This window comes from Tetrahymena thermophila (genome assembly GCF_000189635.1).
Source record: "Tetrahymena thermophila SB210 genomic scaffold scf_8254645, whole genome shotgun sequence".
NCBI classification, from domain to species: domain Eukaryota; phylum Ciliophora; class Oligohymenophorea; order Hymenostomatida; family Tetrahymenidae; genus Tetrahymena; species Tetrahymena thermophila.
The window spans coordinates 82,489-101,828 of NW_002476413.1; the positions used below are offsets into that span (position 1 = coordinate 82,489).

Consider the following 19,340-nt stretch of genomic DNA (forward strand, 5'->3'; position numbering starts at 1 on the left):
CAAGAAGTAGTTATTTAAATCAATTAATTTAAAAAATTCTTGAATTTCTTTTTTATGGATAAAAAGTAAATGAAGTGATAGGCTTTGAAAGGCTATAAATATGACGTATTTATTCAAATAATCAATATTTCTATTAAATACTAAACAAAAATAATATTATAAATTATTTATTATTAGAATTTCATTGTAAAATTTAGATATTTCAATTCTTAAATTTTACAAAATCTTATAAAGATTAAAGTTTAAAAAAATGAAAGATTAAATATTTTTGTATACTTTTATGATTAAAATTGCAAGAACTTAGATTTGACTTATTATTGTATATTAGTACTTTTTTTTATTTTAAAAAAGTATTTCATATATTAAAAAGTCATAAAAGATACAATATTTATAATCTGATAATTACAATTTAGTAGCCATCACTTTTGAGAGATTAAGTGTAAAATAAAAGTCGAATTTCTTATTTTAATTAATTCTTATAAAAGAAAAAAAGTTTAATGTAAGTTAGAATTTGTTAAAATTGACATCACCAGAATTAAATAATTGTAATTAAGTAACCTTATTTTTATTAATATTCAATGATTTAAAATTTTAGTTTACACAAAATATCTTATTGATTTACTTTAATAAAAATGTCTTTAAAAATAATCTCTCTTATGATAATTTTTTGAAATTATTTTTTATTTGCAACAAATTTTTTAATAAAATTACTCATCCTACTTAATATTATAAAATATGATAAGTAATTATGTTTATTATATTTAAATATGAATCTTATTTGAAGTTAAAATACTATTTTATGTTAAAAGTATAAAATTATTTTACTATTTAATTCAAAACTTATCAAAAAATGTAAAAAATTCATACAATATAGCTAAAATTTTTTTTTCATAAAAATAATTCAGGCTTTGTCTTAGCAACTTTTAAATTTATAGCTTTTACTTATTTAAAATAAGTAATGATAGTTATAATAGATTGCCTAATGAAATATACTAAATGAATTAGTAATTAGACAATCAGTAAGAATGAGGTTATGAAGGAAAGAGTTTTTTATCCAGTTTTAAGTGAGTTTGAGTCTTCAATTGAAAATGCTATTAGAGCTATGAATGTCAAAATTAAAAGCATCAAAACTCTTTTTAGTACTTAAAATTTATTTTCAAAATTTTATTTGAATGGTTTTTGCTATTAAAATATAACAGTTTCAATGCCTAAGATTAAATGAAGTGCCAAACATTGTGAGATCCCTGAGCGACCATACAAGATAACAAAGATATTTATCGTTTTTCTTATTATTATGATCAAATATATAAATTCTTTTCTTGTCTTTAACTTCCAATCAAGGAATATTTATAAACCAGAGCTATTTTTAGCAAGCAATAAATTCTTGTATGAAATACAAATGATAAATAGACCACACAATCCTGCAACAACTAAAGAAAAGATAAAACCTAGAATATTTAAAAAGCTGCTAAGATCATAATTATACATTTAGAGTAGAGTAGATAACAAAAACATCTAGTATGTTACCAGACCTAATCCTATAATTATATTAAAGAAGAAGTTATCTTTGTAAGTCTTTATTCTCCTCATAATTATATTAGAAGGAGACGTATTATTTTTTATTATTAACTTAGAAATTAAATATAGAGCAAATGATAAAAACCAGATACAAACAATAGGTATTATATTTGAGAAGATAAAAGTGTCAACATTATAAAAATTGAATTTCTAAGGAGCTAAAGTGTTTGAATTTTGTAATGTAGGGAATGTATCAAAGTTAGCAAACCCAAAAGTATGAAGTATCTAGCAAACTAGATAAGGATAATCAATATTTAGATATACTAGATAGTAAACAAACTATAGTAAATCATAAAAATGAACTAAGTAAAATAATTGACCAGTTACCAAAAGTAATATCATTAAAACAAATATACCAATACTTATAGATTCAGATAATTAACTTCTCTTCAAAGAATCAGGAGATTATAATTATTGTGTATAAACTTAAATGTTTTCTGCATATTTATTTTATTTTGATATATTTGGTAAATAACTTTAAGCTTACTGTTAATTCAAAACAGCCTTATTTGAGTCTATGACATCCTTTACTTAAGGTATAATTAGTATAATTGACATATTAGTTATATTTTAATCTGTTCTAAATACTAATTAAAACTACTAGTCTTGTATACTTTTTAGTTAGCTTTTAGTTGGTACAATTTAGTAGGTATAGTTTGTAAAAGTGTTATTAAACTTATCAATAACTTTTATCTGCCAATTACTATAATCATTAATTTTAACTTGCCTGTCAAATGTTATAAAACCCTTTATCATGTAAGAATTTCCTATTTCAGTAATATCTTACTAAATAACTAAATAAGGAGTAGCTCCTATGTAATTGTAAGTACATTAAGAAATTTTATTCTAAGAAATGTTTGCTAATTTTAAAAAATAATTTTTTTAAACTGATATTTTGAGGAATAAAATAAACATTAATTTTTTTAAATAAACTCTATTTTAATATCTTAAAAATACTTATTTAATTTTATTATTCCAAATAATAAAATCTAAAGAATAAATAATTATTTTATAAGGAATCAATTTTTAAGAAAATAAATAAAATATGGAAAATTAATTTTATCAAAAAATTTTACCTTGAATAAGCTTGCAAGTATAATCCTTTTCTATTTGACATGTACTTGAGCAACCATCATCTTCTAATAAGTTTCCATCATCGCATTAGATACTAGATTTTGCATATTGATATTATTTATAATTTTAATCATTTACATACCCTTTCCCACATATTTCTTCACACACACCTGCATATTGATTGTAGGTAAAACCATTTAATCCATAGCAGTATTAACATTTCAAATTTAAATCCAAAAAATACCCTAAATTTGATGGACACATTAAACATTTACCACTTATTATAATATAATTCTTATTTGAGCAATCTCCACAAGTTTGATCAGGTTATAAGAATAAAGGAACACTACAAGATTAACAATTATTGGCTTAACCTCCACTGCATGTGGCACAGCTTTTATCACAATTTTGACAAGTTATACTTTTATCTAAATATTAATTATTATTACATTCACATAGCTTGGTTTTTCCATTAAAAATTAAATTGTTTACGCATTTAGTGCAGCTATATTCATTCATACAAGAAGAACAAGTTGAATTACAATTTAAACATGTATTTGTATTTTAATCAATAAATTAATTACTTTAGCATTTTCCACACAGCTTATTTTAATATGAAATAAATGATAAACCGCTTAGGCAAGTATTGCAACTTGTAGAGTCTACACAAGTAAAGCAACTTAAATCACAAGATTAACAAGTATTTTTGCTATTTAAAAAAGTATTTCCAATACAACCACAGAGTTAATTTTTTCCCAACAATATTTATGTAGGAGCACATGTAGTACAGCTAATTGAGTTAGAACATGTTGAGCAACTTTTATCACAGCTTTTACATATATTTGCTTATACATCAAGATATTATCCACTCAAACATCCACATAGTTAATTACTTCCCAAAGAAACTAAGTTTGATACACAAGTAGAGCAACTAGTTTGATTTTAACATGTCAAACAAGTTATATTACAATTTTTACAAGTATTTGTTGATATATCAATAAATTGATTAATTAGACAATTTCCACATAATGAGTTAGAGTCTTTTAGAAAATGCAAGTTTTATGAACAAGTAATACAGCTATTTGAATTTTAGCATGTAGAACAGCTTTTATCACAGCTTTTACAGTTATTTTGCTCATCTAAATATTATCCGTTTGGACAACCACATAATTAGCCTTTGCCTAAAGAAATCAAGTTTGGAGGACAAATATCGCAACTAGTAGCGTCTGAACAAGCTTTACAACTTTTATTGCAAATTTGGCACGTATTTGAGTTTTTATTTAGGAAATAGCCTTAGGGACAGTCACATAGTTATCCAGGACCTAGAGAAACTAAATTATTAATGCAGGAGCTACAACTTTATGCGCTCAAGCAAGTACCACAAGTTGTGTTGCAAGGTAAGCATGTATTTGTCTATATATTTAGGTATTAATTACTTGCACATTTACCACAAATAGAATTTGAGTTTGAAAGGAAGGATAAACCAATCGCACAAATTAAACAGCTTGTAGAGTCGTTGCATGTTGAACAACTTTAATCACAATTTTAACATTCATATTAATTGTTGATAAACTAATTAGAATCGCAAGCACATAATTAGTTAGTCCCTTGAGATTTATAAGTTGAAGCACAAGTTTAACAACTAGTAGAATTTAAACAAGTGTTACAACTTTTATTACAAGGAAAACAAGTAGTTGATAAGAAATCCAAATATTAGTTATTTTAACAACCACAAAGACTATTTTAACCTTTTTAAATCAAATTATTAATACAAGAACTACAACTGCTTGAGTTTAAGCATGTATTACAGCTTGAATCACAATTTTAGCAAATATTATCAATGTCTAAAAATTAATTTGCTTTGCATCCACATAATAAATTAGGGCCTAAAGAAATCTAATTAGAAGAACATGTGTCGCAACTTGAATTATTTGAGCATGTTGAGCAACTCTTATCACATGGCTGACATTTTATTTTTTGAAAATCGAGATAAAATCCAGCTTTGCAAGTACATAATTAATTACTAGAAATTTAAACAAGATTATTAACACAAATTTTACAACTTGAAGACTCTAGGCAAGCCGCGCAAGTCTAGTCACAATCTTAGCAAGTGTTATTTTAATTAGCAAACTAATTGCTCTCACACAATCCACATAATGAATTTGAACTTAAAAGAAAAAAAAAACCTGAAGCACAGCTACTACAACTTTTATCGTTTTTACATGTAGAGCAACTTGAGTCGCAATTTTAACATGTTATTTTATCAGTCAAAAATTAATTGTTTAGACAACCACACAAATTTCCTGCCCCTAAGGAAATAAGCCCATCAATACAAGCATCACAACTATTAGCACTAGAACATTATGAACAGGTATTGTTACATATATAGCATGTATTTGTTTAACTATTTAAATAATATCCAACATTACACCCACAAAGATTATTAGGTAGTAGAATAAGGTTATCAGCACAAGCATCACAACTGTTAGAATTAGAACAAGTTGCACAAGTAGAATTACAATTTTAGCAAGTACCACTGCTTGTTAAGAATTATTTTTTACTACAACCACATAGTTAGTTTGGACCAATTGATGTCATGGTAGGAGCACAAGTATTGCAGCTTTTTGAATCTGAACATGTTGAACAAGTTTTATCACAAGATAAACATTAAATAGTTTAAGAGTTTAGATATTACCCGTTTTTACATCCACATAATTGCCTAGATCCTAACATAACTAAATTACCTGAACAAGAGTCACAAGATGTTGCATTTGAGCATGAACTGCAAGTGAAATCACAATTTTGGCAAGTAGCTTAGTCATTTACAAATTAATTACTTGGGCACCCACATAACATATTTGGTCCAAGAATTATCAAATTTGAAACACAAGCGTTACAGCTTGTATTATCTGAGCAAGAACTGCAAGTTCTGTTACATTATTAGCATGTGTTATTTTGACTATTAAGAAAAAAACCTATTTTACAACCACAAAGCTAACTCGAGCTAAGAGGAGTCAAATTATTTGCACAAGTATTGCAACTACTAGAGTTAGAACAAGTTGCACAACTAGAATCACAGCTTTAGCAAGTATTTGAACTGCTCAAAAATTGATTATCTAAGCATCCACATAGCTAAGAATTACTTAAGAAAACCATAGTAGGAGCACATGTTTTACAGATATCTGCATTAGAACATGTTTAACAACTTGAATTACAATTATAGCAGGTATTATTTGGGTCAATGTACTAATTACTTTTACAAAATCCACATTAACCACTACCAATTTAAGTTAAATATTATCCAAAAATACAAGAAGTGCAAGTTGAAGGAGTATATTAGCAAGTTTAACAAGGCGAAGTACATTAAACACAAGATCTATTATTAAACTAATCATATATCAACACATATCCATCATAGCAAACTGTGCATCCATATACGCTACAATACTGGGAATCACAGAATTTGCAAGTATTGGATCTATCGTTATCCTTTAATTTCCTTACTCTGATTCTATAAACTTTTTTAGTTTGATCTTTTATTTTAGTGCTTCTTTACTATGTTGATAAGTAAACCATTTATGCTTGATAATCTAAAGACTGACATTCAAGCCTTTAATTTAAATATAAGTTATTAAATAATACTAATTAATTTTTTTTTACTTGTTTAATAGTAATCCATTGAATTTTAAATTTTTATTAGTTTAAGACTTCATTTGTAGTACTAAATGATTATTTTATTCATAATGTAAAGGAACTAATACTTTTAATATGCTATATTTTTAGTTATTTTCTATTTAATAGGATAATGTTTAGCTCTCAATTGAAATAATCAAATCAGAGATTACATCAATCCTACATTTTTATTTATTTATTAAAAAAATATTTTAATTATGTAAAAAAAATAATTAGAAATGTTTTATCAAAAGTAAAATTAAATTTAAAAGTTTATGGCTATTTTAACTATAAAATAATTAATAATTGTACTTGCTAATTAAAAATAATTTAATCAATATATGATTTAACAATTTAAATTCAATTATTGAAATTTTTTAATCATAATCTATTTGAAAAGATGTTCAAAAAAAGAGTTAAACATAATAAAGTAAGTTCAAAGAGCTAAATTTGCTTTTAGTTATTAATTTTTTTGTAAAATTTAGATTTATCTTTTATGGTTACAAAATAATTATTCAAAATATATTAAATCATTAATCACAAAAATAAGATATTATATAGTCAATACTTTTTAAAATTAATATTTAATTAAAAAAAATATTTTTAAAATAAGAAGAAATTTTTCAATTTTAAATTATCCACTTAAACAGGGTTATATTTTTTGTTTTTAGATGGTAATCTACAGTATTTATTGATAAATTAAACTAAGTATGAGATTGAAATAATTGATTAATTAAATATTACTAATTTGATGGGAATTATAAGACTACTTAGCATTAGATATCTTAATTAAGAATTTAGATTGGCAATTAAGTCACAAGAAACAATTATGAATCTTAGATGAAACTTTTCACTCTAAAATCATAGTCAATAGTTTCTCCAACAACACTACTTATGATAACTAAAAAATTGTTTTAATTTAAAAATTGATTTAATATTTTTTTATACTTATAAGATGGAAAATTTAAGTAATTTTTTTTTCAAAAAGTGAAGGCATATTAGTATCTCCTTTCTTTAATTTATTTGTCTTATTCTCTTTAATAATTTATAAATTATTATATATAAAAAAATATGCACGTACCATATTAAATAAAAAATAAATCTTCAATAAGCATAGATTTTTATTTTTGATGAGTATTGATAAAAGTTTTATATTTAAATGTTTTTAGTATGCAAGTGTAATAGCTTATTAACTCATTTGTTTAATAAGTGTTTTCATTAACCACAGCAGCAATCATTTAGGTTGCACAAAATGTTAGGGCTGCTCTTATATTTATAACATCTTGAACTTGAATACTCTCATGTAATATAAATTTTAACAAATGTAAATGAAATAAATTAGTCTACATCATTATTTTACATTAGAGTAAATAGAACAATTTTCTAAATTTAATAGATTTAGAAACAAAAAGTACAATTTATCAAATAATATTTTTACAGGTAACACCAATAAAAGTATAAATTTCTTTTAATTTTCTTTTATATATTTTCTTTAAGAAATCAAATAATCTGTTCAATTTACTTATTTTTAATTGATAATAAAATATAAATACACTATCCTAATCTTACCTTAATTTATATAAGATAGTTATGCTAATTCTTTTATTTATATAAATTGCGCTTACATAAAATAGAAAAACCTTATTTTCTAAATGATCAGAAATTTAATTAGTTTTCTAATTACTTTGTAACCTAAGTTAAGCTTTCTATCTATCAAATTTATGAAATCAAGCACAATAGTCTATATTTTATAATGACTAAATTTATTTAAGGATAATAAATATTTTTTAATTACTATTTTTATAATTAAATATCTCTAAAATTTTTTTATAGAAAGCTTTTTACTTACTCAGCTTTTTATCATAATAATAGGATTATTTATTTTTAGTAATATCAATATTTATTTAAGTAAATTTAAAAAATGTTTTATCAATACAATTTATATAAATAAATAGAAAAGCAAAGAGAAAAATAAATAGGCATTTTGTTCTTTTAAAATATAAATTATTTATTAAATTAGTCTTAAATAATTAAAAAATTTATTGAAATAACATTTTAATATGATGCTTTGCCATTAAACATTTATACCACAATATTTTAACATATAATTTGGATAAAACTAAAAATTTAAATATTAATAAAATATGAACTTGAATAATTTTGGATTAAGATTTATAATTATTTTAATGTTTCAAACTTAAATTGATAATGTAAGTATAGTTAGCTTTCTGATTTTCATTAATTTAGATCTCATCGTCTTGTCTTTATAAAATCTATAAAATTCATTATAAATTTAATTTTTATTCAAATATTTTTTACCCTAAAAACAAAACTAGTTAAATAAGATCTTAGAACTATCTAAAGATGTTTCCTAAAGCATTTCTTCCTTCATCCCCTATGTTATTACCCCTAAATTATTTAAGTAAAAATCTAGAAATTATCTTAGGAATATTAAATTACATTAGATAAAGCATAAGAGATTTTAAATACTTTATATTTGTCAAACCATTTGCTAATCCACAAGCACCTTTGTTACCTATTGAATTTCCGCTATCAAAAATTATATTTTTTTAAAAATAAAACATTAAGAGAAAGTATAAAAATATTGTTAATTTAAAATTTAAAATTATTTATATTTTATTTTTATTTACCATATATAATTCATTAAAGTAATTTTTTATTTTAAATATAGAAATTTTTTTGGACCATCCATTTAACAATATTTGAATGGATATCATGAATAAAAATAAGGAGACATTAAAAGCATAGTTATAGTATATATAACTTTTGAAACTTTAAAATTTATATAATATATTGAAATAAAAGTTAGCTTTTTTGATAATGATCGAGATTATATTTCATTATAAAATTAAAATCTAAAAATATATTGTTAAAATGTTTTTAATAAAAAATAAGTAGAAAAAAATAATAATATATATTTTTAACTAACAAAAATGTTTATTACGTTAAATCCAGAGTTAATTATTTTAAATTAGTACATAGCCCTAATTACGAACCTAGCTCATATGCTCCTTTCTTAGTAATTTTATTTCCACTTTACAATTTTTAAAAAGTGTTTAAAAATAAGGTTTTTTATTTTATATTTACGTTAAATATAAAGAAAGAACTGTTATATTTTTATAATTTGCTATCGTTCCAAAATTTTTAGCTCCTAAATCTGTAATTTAGTTGTTGCTTTTGTTAATATTTTTAATACTTTCTACATAAAAATAATAAAAAATAAAAACAACTTAAATGAAAGAGATAAATCTACTAGATTTACGCACTATCCCAAATTTTTTATAACTTCTTTTATAGATTAATCTGCTAATTGATTATGGCTAATTGACAACAATAAAATTAAAAAAAAATAAATAGTTGTCCAAGATAAATAAATTTTTACCTAAATGATATTTAGAGCTATTTTAAATGTTTATGTAAATTAAGTCTAGAAGTAATAAATCCAGCTCCTTAGTCTTTTATAGAATTGAAACTATTTATTTAATATTTTTAAAAAGATAAATAAATTGCTTTAAAAAAGTTACCTGAAATCTATAGCCAAACTTTCAATCTTCACACATTCTTCTAAACCCTGTGATAAACCATCCAAACCTGTATCACATATTTTGTTGCTGCTTTTAAAATAAATGATTAAAATAAAAACAAATCAATAAATAGATAAATCATATTCACCATAAGGACATTTATAATTCAGTTAAGTTTTTGCAAAGACTTATTGCATGACCTATTGTAGTAGATTCACTATCACCTATTTGTTATCCACTTTTTAATAGAAAAATATTTATTTATTTATTTCAAATCGTATTAAAATTTACCTAAATCTCAAAACTAATTTTGTATGAGCATAGAAATTAGATGTAAGAAACTTTTGGTATCAAATTAAAAAAATATACTATTAGCTTCTAAATATTTTCAATTTACTTCCATTAAGGAGCCTATTATCATTTTCTTAATGAATGTTTTTTTTATTTGTGATTACTCAAAAATTACTAAAATTTCTTTCAAATTTTTAAAACATAATTATATGTTATATTTTTATTTTAATTGAGCTTTATATAGTGAATTTTTGCTAATACTACTTATTTTATTGCATTTAAATGAAATTAATAATATTTTATCAAATAATGTAAATATTAAAGTTTATCAAGCTTATTTTTAAAAAATCTTAATTTTTTATATTTTTTCACTTTGAAGAATATTGCTGATAGTGCAAAATTTGATTATTTTTAAAGTAATTTTTAAAAATTCAAATGATTCAATTTATTGTTAAATATTTTTTGGTAAATTTTATTCATAATGATAGATTAAAAGTAAATATTATGTTTTTAATTTATTTATTATAAATTGATTTATATATAATAAATATATTGGAAGTTTGATACAATTGATTATACTATTGATTTTATCTATATAAGCAAATTATTTATTTTTAATGACAAATAATAATCAATTAATAGCTGAGTGATTATACAATTTATTATAATTAAATCATTTTGTAATATTTTGCTTTATTCTATCTTTTCTATCAAATTTAGAATAAAGTAGATATATTTACATACATTAACTTTAGTTTTATCATTTAAAATTAAAAATTCTTTTAAACTTTATAAAGCACTAATTTTTATTTTACTTATTTTTATTATAAATAATTTATTTTTTTGTATAATAAAACTCTTACATATTGTAGGTTTTTATAACGATCCTTAAAATTGCTAACTAAAACCAATTACATGAGAAACTAAAGGTGTAAAGTAAACTTGCTTTTAATCAAAAAGCTAATCTGATTTAAAGTTAAGTAGTTTACATTTAATACTTAATTTATCATATATGAATTTTAATTTTATTGTTTCAAGTATTTATTTTCATAGAAAAAATAAATTTGTAGTTTACATCAATAAAAAAGAATAATTTTGAATAACTGATAAATTAATATAAAATCAAACAAAAATACAAATATATTACAGAGCAAATTTTACTATTTACTTCCTAATTTGTTACTCTATAATAAAAAAACCTAATAAAAATTAAAAATACATTTTAAATTTTAGATTTTGAATTTACTTACTTATTCTAAACTTTTAAAATAGTGAAAATTCATAATTTTTGCATTTAAATAAGTAAATTTTTCAGAATGAATGATCTGAAATTTATTCTTACTATTGCAAATAAAATATATGCAATCATATATATCTTATTTATAGTTTTTATTGATTATAAAAGAAATATTTCATACATCCAGATTAGTTTTGCATTCAATAATTTACCAATTTAACACTAAATATAAGTAGGGTATCCCTTAATAATTTTAATATATATATTAAAAATACACTGATTTAATTACATAATAAATTAGCAGTAATAAAAAATTCTAAATATATTGATTGTAGCTATGCAAAAGATACTTTTAATTACTTTCCTTCTTGGAATAGCTCTCGCTCAAATTACTCCTGGCGTTGACCCTATTTCAGCTAAGGTTATGCCTAAACCTAAGAATTACACTTATGGAGATTTGAGCTTACTTGTCACTGATCCTTGCGGAATCTCTTACAGACCTTCTGTTGGGTCAGGAAAAGTACCCAACCATGTCTATCAAATTATTGGATTCTACACTTTGAATATTTTCAATTCTAACGAAAACTCTTGTGCTATGTAAAGAGAATTGTATAAGAATGAAACAACCATTGAAAAGATGCGTAGATTACAACATTCCTAAAATATAGTCTTCGATATTTTTATCTAAGACGCTGCTTTGGCCACTGCAGACACACTCGAAGACGAATATTATGATTTATAAATTTATAATACCACATATTGGAAATTGACTGCTAACAAATATGTTGGTTTACTCCGTGGTTTAGAAACTTACTCTCAATTATTCACTTAAGACGAAGACACTGAAGATTGGTATTTGAATAACATCCCTATTTCTATTCAAGATTAACCTGACTACATCTACAGAGGTCTTATGATAGATTCAGCCAGACATTTCTTATCAGTTGAAACTATTTTAAAAACTATTGATTCTATGTTATTCAACAAGTTGAATGTTCTCCATTGGCACATCACTGATACTGAATCCTTCCCCTTCCCTCTTAAATCATTCCCTAATATTACTAAATATGGAGCCTACTCTAAGAAGAAACAATACAGCTTCGAAGACATTTAATACATTGTAGACTAAGCTCTCAACAAGGGTATTTAAGTTATTCCTGAAGTCGATTCTCCAGGACACGCTTTTTCATGGGCTAGGTAACTATTTCAAAAAAGAATATTAAACTTTAAACATTTTTAAGATTTAAATTATTATCATATATTTAATTTTAATATTAGCTATTTACTTATAATTATTTTAATAATTTTTAGATCTCCTTAATTCTCTAGTATTGGTCTATTATGTGATTAATATAATGGATAGTTAGACCCAACACTAAATTTAACTTACACTGCTGTTAAGGGTATTATGGAAGATATGAATACTTAATTCTACACTGCTAAGTATGTTCATTTTGGTGGTGATGAAGTTGAAGAATAATGCTGGAATAAACGCCCTGAAATTAAGGAATTCATGAATTAAAATAACATCTCTACATATACTGATTTGTAGAATTATTACAGAAAGAACTAAGTTAACATTTGGAAATCAATTAATGCTACTAAGCCTGCTATTTTCTGGGCAGATTCAAATACTTTGGTAAATATATTTAAAATATTTATATCTATAATATCATACTTTATTAATATAGAAATATGGTCCTGATGATATTATTCAATGGTGGGGATCTACTCATGATTTTTCTTCAATCAAAGATCTTCCTAACAAAATAATTTTATCTTTCTATGATAATACTTATTTGGATGTTGGTAATCAAATATATATTTTATATTGTAAATTAAATTTAATGAATTAATTTTTTAGGTGAGGGAAATAGATATGGTGGAAGTTATGGCAGCATGTATAACTGGGATGTCTTAAACTCTTTCAATCCTAGAGTTCCTGGAATTAAGGGTGAAATTCTTGGTGGCGAAACATGCTTATGGAGTGAAATGAATGATGATTCTACTTAATTCTAAAGACTTTGGACAAGAAATAGTGCATTTGCTGAAAGACTTTGGAACACTGACGCTGCTAATAATGAAACTTACAAAACTAGAGCTTTAGTTAGCAGAATGGTCTTTATGCAACACCGTTTAACTGCTAGAGGAATCCCTGCTTCTCCTGTAACAGTTGGTATTTGTGAATAAAACCTTTCTCTCTGCTACAATTGATTCTAAATATAAAAATTAAATAAATATTTTAAGAAATATTTTTAAGAATATTTTAGTATAAAAACTGTATTTTAATTGATAAAAAAAATATAAATATTATTATTAATTGAATTTTAGCTATTAATTTTATTAATATCTGAAACATATCTTAATTTAATTTTACTAAGTGTTCATCCCTTTTTTAATTTAGCATAGAGATGGTCACATATTTTATTTTTTTAAAAATGTATGTACTTTTTTAAATTAGAAGTTTTTAAAAAATTATGGTATTTAATTCTTTAATTTATTTCAAATATGAGTTTAAAAGATTGTTAAAATTAATGTGATAATTAATATCAATTTTAGCAAAAATGATATAATATATTTAATGTTTGTTTTCTTATAAATAGCTTACTACTATCATAATAAATATTTTCCATACAAATAGATAGTCCTTACATTTTATATTTTATCTTCTATACAATAACTATAAGCTAGATATTTTTTATTATGTAGGAATGGTATTTTTTAAAAATACTGATTTTTTTTATAAGGTAATTAAAAAAATAATAAAAACAATAATTATTGATTGTAGCTATGTAAAAGATACTTTTAATAACTTTCCTTCTTGGAATAGCTCTTGCTCAAATTACTCCTGGCGTTGACCCTATTTCAGCTAAGGTTATGCCTAAACCTAAGAATTACACTTATGGAGATTTGAGCTTACTTGTCACTGATCCTTGCGGAATCTCTTACAGACCTTCTGTTGGGTCAGGAAAAGTACCCAACCATGTCTATCAAATTATTGGATTCTACACTTTGAATATTTTCAATTCTAACGAAAACTCTTGTGCCATTCAAAGAGAATTGTATAAGAATGAAACAACCATTGAAAAGATGCGTAGATTACAACATTCCTAAAATATTGTCTTCGATATTTTTATCTAAGACGCTACTTTGGCCACTGCTGACACACTCGAAGACGAATATTATGATTTATAAATTTATAATACCACATATTGGAAATTGACTGCTAACAAATATGTTGGTTTACTCCGTGGTTTAGAAACTTACTCTCAATTATTCACTTAAGACGAAGACACTGAAGATTGGTATTTGAATAACATCCCCATTTCTATTCAAGATTAACCTGACTACATCTACAGAGGTCTTATGATTGATTCTGCCAGACATTTCTTATCAGTTGAAACTATTTTAAAAACTATTGATTCTATGTTATTCAACAAGTTGAATGTTCTCCATTGGCACATCACTGATACTGAATCCTTTCCCTTTCCTCTTAAATCATTCCCTAATATCACTAAATACGGAGCCTACTCTAAGAAGAAACAATACAGCTTCGAAGACATTCAATACATCGTAGACTAAGCTCTCAACAAGGGTATTTAAGTTATTCCTGAAGTCGATTCTCCAGGACACTCTTTTTCATGGGCAAGGTTACTATTTTATATTAGCATTTAATAATTTAAACAATTACTAGGAATTTATTTTCTTTTTTTAAATAATTTTAATATTTATTTAATTTGGTTATATAGATCTCCTTAATTCTCCACTATAGCTTTATTATGTGATAAATATAATGGACAGTTAGACCCAACACTTAACTTAACTTACACTGCTGCTAAAGGTATTATGGAAGATATGAACAAATAGTTCTACACTGCTAAGTTTGTTCATTTTGGTGGTGATGAAGTTAATGAGAAATGCTGGGATTAGCGCCCTGAAATTAAGGAATTCATGAAGTAAAATAATATCTCTACATATACTGATTTGTAGAATTATTACAGAAAGAACTAAGTTAATATTTGGAAATCAATTAATGCTACTAAGCCTGCTATTTTCTGGGCTAATTCAAATACTTTGGTAAAAAAATTAATCTATGGCTAATAAAAATCTTTATTTATAACAATAGAAATATGGTCCTGATGATGTTATTCATTGGTGGGGATCCACTCATGATTTCTCTTCAATCAAAGATCTTCCTAACAAAATAATTTTATCTTTTCATGATAATACCTACTTAGATATTGGTAATCAAGAATATATTTTATCTTTTAATTAAATTTTATGAATTAATTGTTTAGGAGAGGGAAACAGATATGGTGGTAGTTTTGGTAGCATGTTCAACTGGGATGTCTTAAACTCTTTCAATCCTAGAGTACCTGGAATTAAGGGTGAAGTTCTTGGAGGGGAAACATGCTTATGGAGTGAAATGAATGATGATTATACTTAATTTTAAAGAATATGGACAAGGAATAGTGCATTTGCTGAAAGACTTTGGAACACTGACGCTGCTAATAATGAAACTTACAAAACTAGAGCTTTAGTTAGCAGAATGGTCTTTATGCAACACCGTTTAACTGCTAGAGGAATACCTGCTTCTCCTGTAACAGTTGGTATTTGTGAATAAGATCTTTCTCTATGCTATAACTGAAAAATAAAATTCAAATATATTTTTCTATTTTAGAAATTTATGTAATGTATGATTGTAAAATTAAATCAAGATTAATTAAAATGTATAAAATTAAACAGTTAAAAAAAATATATTTAATATAATTTTTCTTAAATCATAAAATTTAATAAAACATTTCGAAAGTTTTTATTAAAAATTAAATATTTATAGTTTTCATTTTTTATAAAAATTAGTATATTTTTAGGAAAATATAAACAGGGAAATATTAAATTGATAATGTAATTTCATTATGAGATTAATAATTAAATTCATTATTATACTACTTATTAGATTATTCTCTACTTTAATGTTTACAAATCATATTATTATTTTATTTAGGATTTTATGAAAATTACTGCTTTTTTTGAAATTAGCAGCCATTTTGGTTTTTAATCACTGAATTTTATTTCGAGTATGATAATCATAAGTAGAGTCATAAGAGCATCATTTGTTAAAAACTATGAACACATTTATTCGTAAATATTTTTTTCTAAGCCTAGAGATTGGTTAATTAAAATTTCATTGAATTTCCAAACACCTTATGAATCAGCTAATCTTAAGAAATCCTCTAATTACATATTTTAAAAATTATTATATTCTTTTTCACAAGGATATTCCTCAGGTTAATCTTAATTTTCAATATACTAAATTTTGCAATTCTGTGAAACGAAATTATTACTATTAGTTTGGCATTAAGGAATATAATTTTAAAACTTATAGTTTTCTATGAAGATTTAAGGATGAGTGGGTTATTAAGCTACCAACGATTGTTAATTATTTAGAAGTAAGCCAAGTGGAGGTGGTGGCAACATCTAATTTAAAAAAGCTGGTGGTGGTGGTGGTAAAATTTAATTTAAAAAAACTGGTAATGTTTTATTAATTAAAGGAAGGCTAAGTGGAGGCGAGTTTGGGGCATCAGGAGATAAGTAGAGCGAAACTACTGGAGGATTTTTCTATTAAAAGGGTTGTGTTATAATCGGAAGCGGAATATTATTTTAAATGAAATGGAGTGGCAATGGAGGTGGAGGAGGAGCTTTAGAAGTTACATATATGATAGGTTCAGGTAATTAATTATTTTAAGCAAAAAGTGGTGGTGCTGGGGGAATGCGGGGAATACCATTTTATTCGTAAAACAAATCTTAATATTTTGCTTTTTGTTAATCATCTAGTGTTTCAACAACACAGATTAAGGCAGTTTCTTAGGTTAAAATCTAGTAATCAATTGATTGTTATATATATTCATCAATTTGTCTACTTTAAGTCCTTTCATCATTTAAAAATAATTGTTTATTATCAATTCGTTTCCTTTAAACCATTTTTTCATTCAAAAATAATTGCTTACCTATTTTAAAAACAGCTTCTTATAATTCAAAGTTGCTATTAAAGCTATCTTAAATTACTAAACTTAGCTCCTTTTATATAATTTTATCTTAGCAAGAGTCATAATATTCTATTATTATTTTTTTCTATTCATCATTTAAGTCTGAAATGTCTACACCTGGTTTGAAAAATAAGTGAATATTTACAATTTCATCTTTAATTACAAAAGGTAGGTTATTGCTACAAGGATAAGTTGATTCTATAATAGATGTATCGTATATAATCTTCAAATCAATAAATATTGGAGTTAGACTTTAGCAAAGCATTTATAGTACAATTCTAGATAAATCGGATTTAAAATCTACTATTCTGGAAATACCCTTCCCATAGAAAGCACTTTTATTTACTAAATATTTATCTGCGTCTGATCCAAAACCTATAGTATGAACTCTGTCAAATTAATTATTTTTTTTTATTAGATTCAAAACTTCATCTCTGTTCGATACATGTCCATCAGTCAATAAAAATATTTGTCTATTATACTTCTAAATTCTTTTCTTAGTATAAATACAGCTTAGAGGATTATAAATTTCAGTGCCAAGTAAATTAGCAGTATAATTGCTGATTATTTTAATAGCTATTTCTAAGTTTTAATTATTATATTTACGTGATGAAGGGAAAAGCATTTCAAATTCACTACCGAAGCTAAGTACATTAAAATAGCTATCGTTTGGGAGACTTTTTAGGAATAGAATTAATGCTTCACAAGCTCTTTTTATAGGTAATCCCTCCATTGATGCACTCCTATCTAAAAGAAAGATAAACTCACTTTTTGATAAGCTTAAATAATCAACCAATTCTTAATTCACTGTCTCTTAGAATTCGTCGCTAAAAATATCTTTTTCGCTACTAATAGCAGCTTTAATAGAATCATCAATTTCACATGAAATATCTTTGTTAAAATTTGGAATAAATGAAATCAAAACAGAATGTCTTTCACCTAAAATTTCCTTTTTAACTTACTCTTCGTTAAATAATCTTGTATTTCCAAAAATTATTTATGGTTCAAACATTCCTTCGAATTAGAAAACCAGCTCAAAGAAATCTATATCCTTTGAAGCACTAGCTTATTTTAGATTAAATTTTGTTATATTTTCATCAATTATCAATTTTTCTGTTTAAAGTCCTCTAGATTCTGCATAAGTAATTCTACCTGTGCAAAATAAATCAAGTGTCAAAAGATTTTTACTCGTTTTAACTGAAATTTCATCCTCACAATATTGTAAAGGAATTCTAGCAACATAATATTTATTTAACATACAATTTATTTGTGAGCTAAAAGTAATTATTATTTCAACTTGCTGATTTGGTTGTAGATTACCAAGTTAGATTTTACAGTATTATTCATTTTAGATTTTTTAATTTTCAGCATACAAAACCAAATTTCCAGAGTTTTTATTTTGTTGATATTCATCTAAAGCATCCATTTTTTCCTTTACAACAGCGTTTACAATCTTATTATCATATTTAGCTTGAAATGACTGTAAGCATGTATCCTATTCAATTGGAAAATAGTAGATAGAATCAGAATAGTATGAATTAGACTCATTGATAAATCTTTAAGTTAGATTTGTCTTTAGAATGTTATTTACAATTTAACACTAATATTAAATACCTTTAAGTGTAATAGGAACTAATTCATTATTTTAGCTTTTGAAAGAATAAAGTTAATAACTAAAATCTTTATTTTATTAATTATAGAACATTTTTTATCTAAATATATTTTCTTTATTTTTCTATTTATTTATTTATTTATATTTATTTATAACTTTATTCTTCAGTGTTCCTGTTTTAAGCTTTTTAATCTAGTTTATTTATTTCAACGTCTACTTGAATTTTATTTACAGAAATAAAAGTGCTATTAAGTTGTATTTTAATGTTTATTGCTAATTTAATG

General features: G+C 24.0%; 5 protein-coding genes across 5 annotated transcripts; 2 read left to right on the forward strand and 3 right to left on the reverse strand. All coding sequences in view use genetic code 6, as the record gives it.

Moving 5' to 3' along the window:
* Positions 1–1,201: 1,201 nt before the first annotated feature.
* On the reverse strand, positions 1,202–6,228 carry TTHERM_00129840 (hypothetical protein; the record flags this gene model as incomplete). Its single annotated transcript, XM_001016452.2, has 6 exons — positions 1,202–1,285; positions 1,528–1,538; positions 1,935–2,438; positions 2,655–2,746; positions 2,795–3,080; positions 3,237–6,228. 6 exons carry the CDS (start codon positions 6,226–6,228, stop codon positions 1,202–1,204), a joined length of 3,969 nt encoding a protein of 1,322 aa, XP_001016452.2.
* A 2,287-nt stretch (positions 6,229–8,515) lies between these two features.
* TTHERM_000129829 (kinase domain protein) lies at positions 8,516–10,290 on the reverse strand (the record flags this gene model as incomplete). The annotated part of the gene is made up of 11 exons (XM_012797671.1): positions 8,516–8,597; positions 8,644–8,733; positions 8,785–8,874; positions 9,290–9,379; positions 9,433–9,519; positions 9,576–9,665; positions 9,728–9,817; positions 9,870–9,959; positions 10,018–10,107; positions 10,161–10,210; positions 10,267–10,290. The coding sequence occupies 11 exons, from the start codon at positions 10,288–10,290 to the stop codon at positions 8,516–8,518; spliced, it is 873 nt and encodes a 290-aa protein (XP_012653125.1).
* Positions 10,291–11,734: 1,444 nt separating this feature from the next.
* Positions 11,735–13,611, forward strand: TTHERM_00129830 (glycosyl hydrolase family 20 beta-N-acetylhexosaminidase family protein; the record flags this gene model as incomplete). The annotated part of the gene is made up of 4 exons (XM_001016451.3): positions 11,735–12,594; positions 12,709–13,036; positions 13,089–13,206; positions 13,262–13,611. The coding sequence occupies 4 exons, from the start codon at positions 11,735–11,737 to the stop codon at positions 13,609–13,611; spliced, it is 1,656 nt and encodes a 551-aa protein (XP_001016451.1).
* A 576-nt stretch (positions 13,612–14,187) lies between these two features.
* TTHERM_00129820 (glycosyl hydrolase family 20 beta-N-acetylhexosaminidase family protein) lies at positions 14,188–16,045 on the forward strand (the record flags this gene model as incomplete). The annotated part of the gene is made up of 4 exons (XM_001016450.3): positions 14,188–15,047; positions 15,147–15,474; positions 15,524–15,641; positions 15,696–16,045. 4 exons carry the CDS (start codon positions 14,188–14,190, stop codon positions 16,043–16,045), a joined length of 1,656 nt encoding a protein of 551 aa, XP_001016450.1.
* A 287-nt stretch (positions 16,046–16,332) lies between these two features.
* Positions 16,333–19,149, reverse strand: TTHERM_00129810 (type A von willebrand factor domain protein; the record flags this gene model as incomplete). The annotated part of the gene is made up of 1 exon (XM_001016449.1): positions 16,333–19,149. The coding sequence occupies one exon, from the start codon at positions 19,147–19,149 to the stop codon at positions 16,333–16,335; it is 2,817 nt and encodes a 938-aa protein (XP_001016449.1).
* Positions 19,150–19,340: the final 191 nt, after the last annotated feature.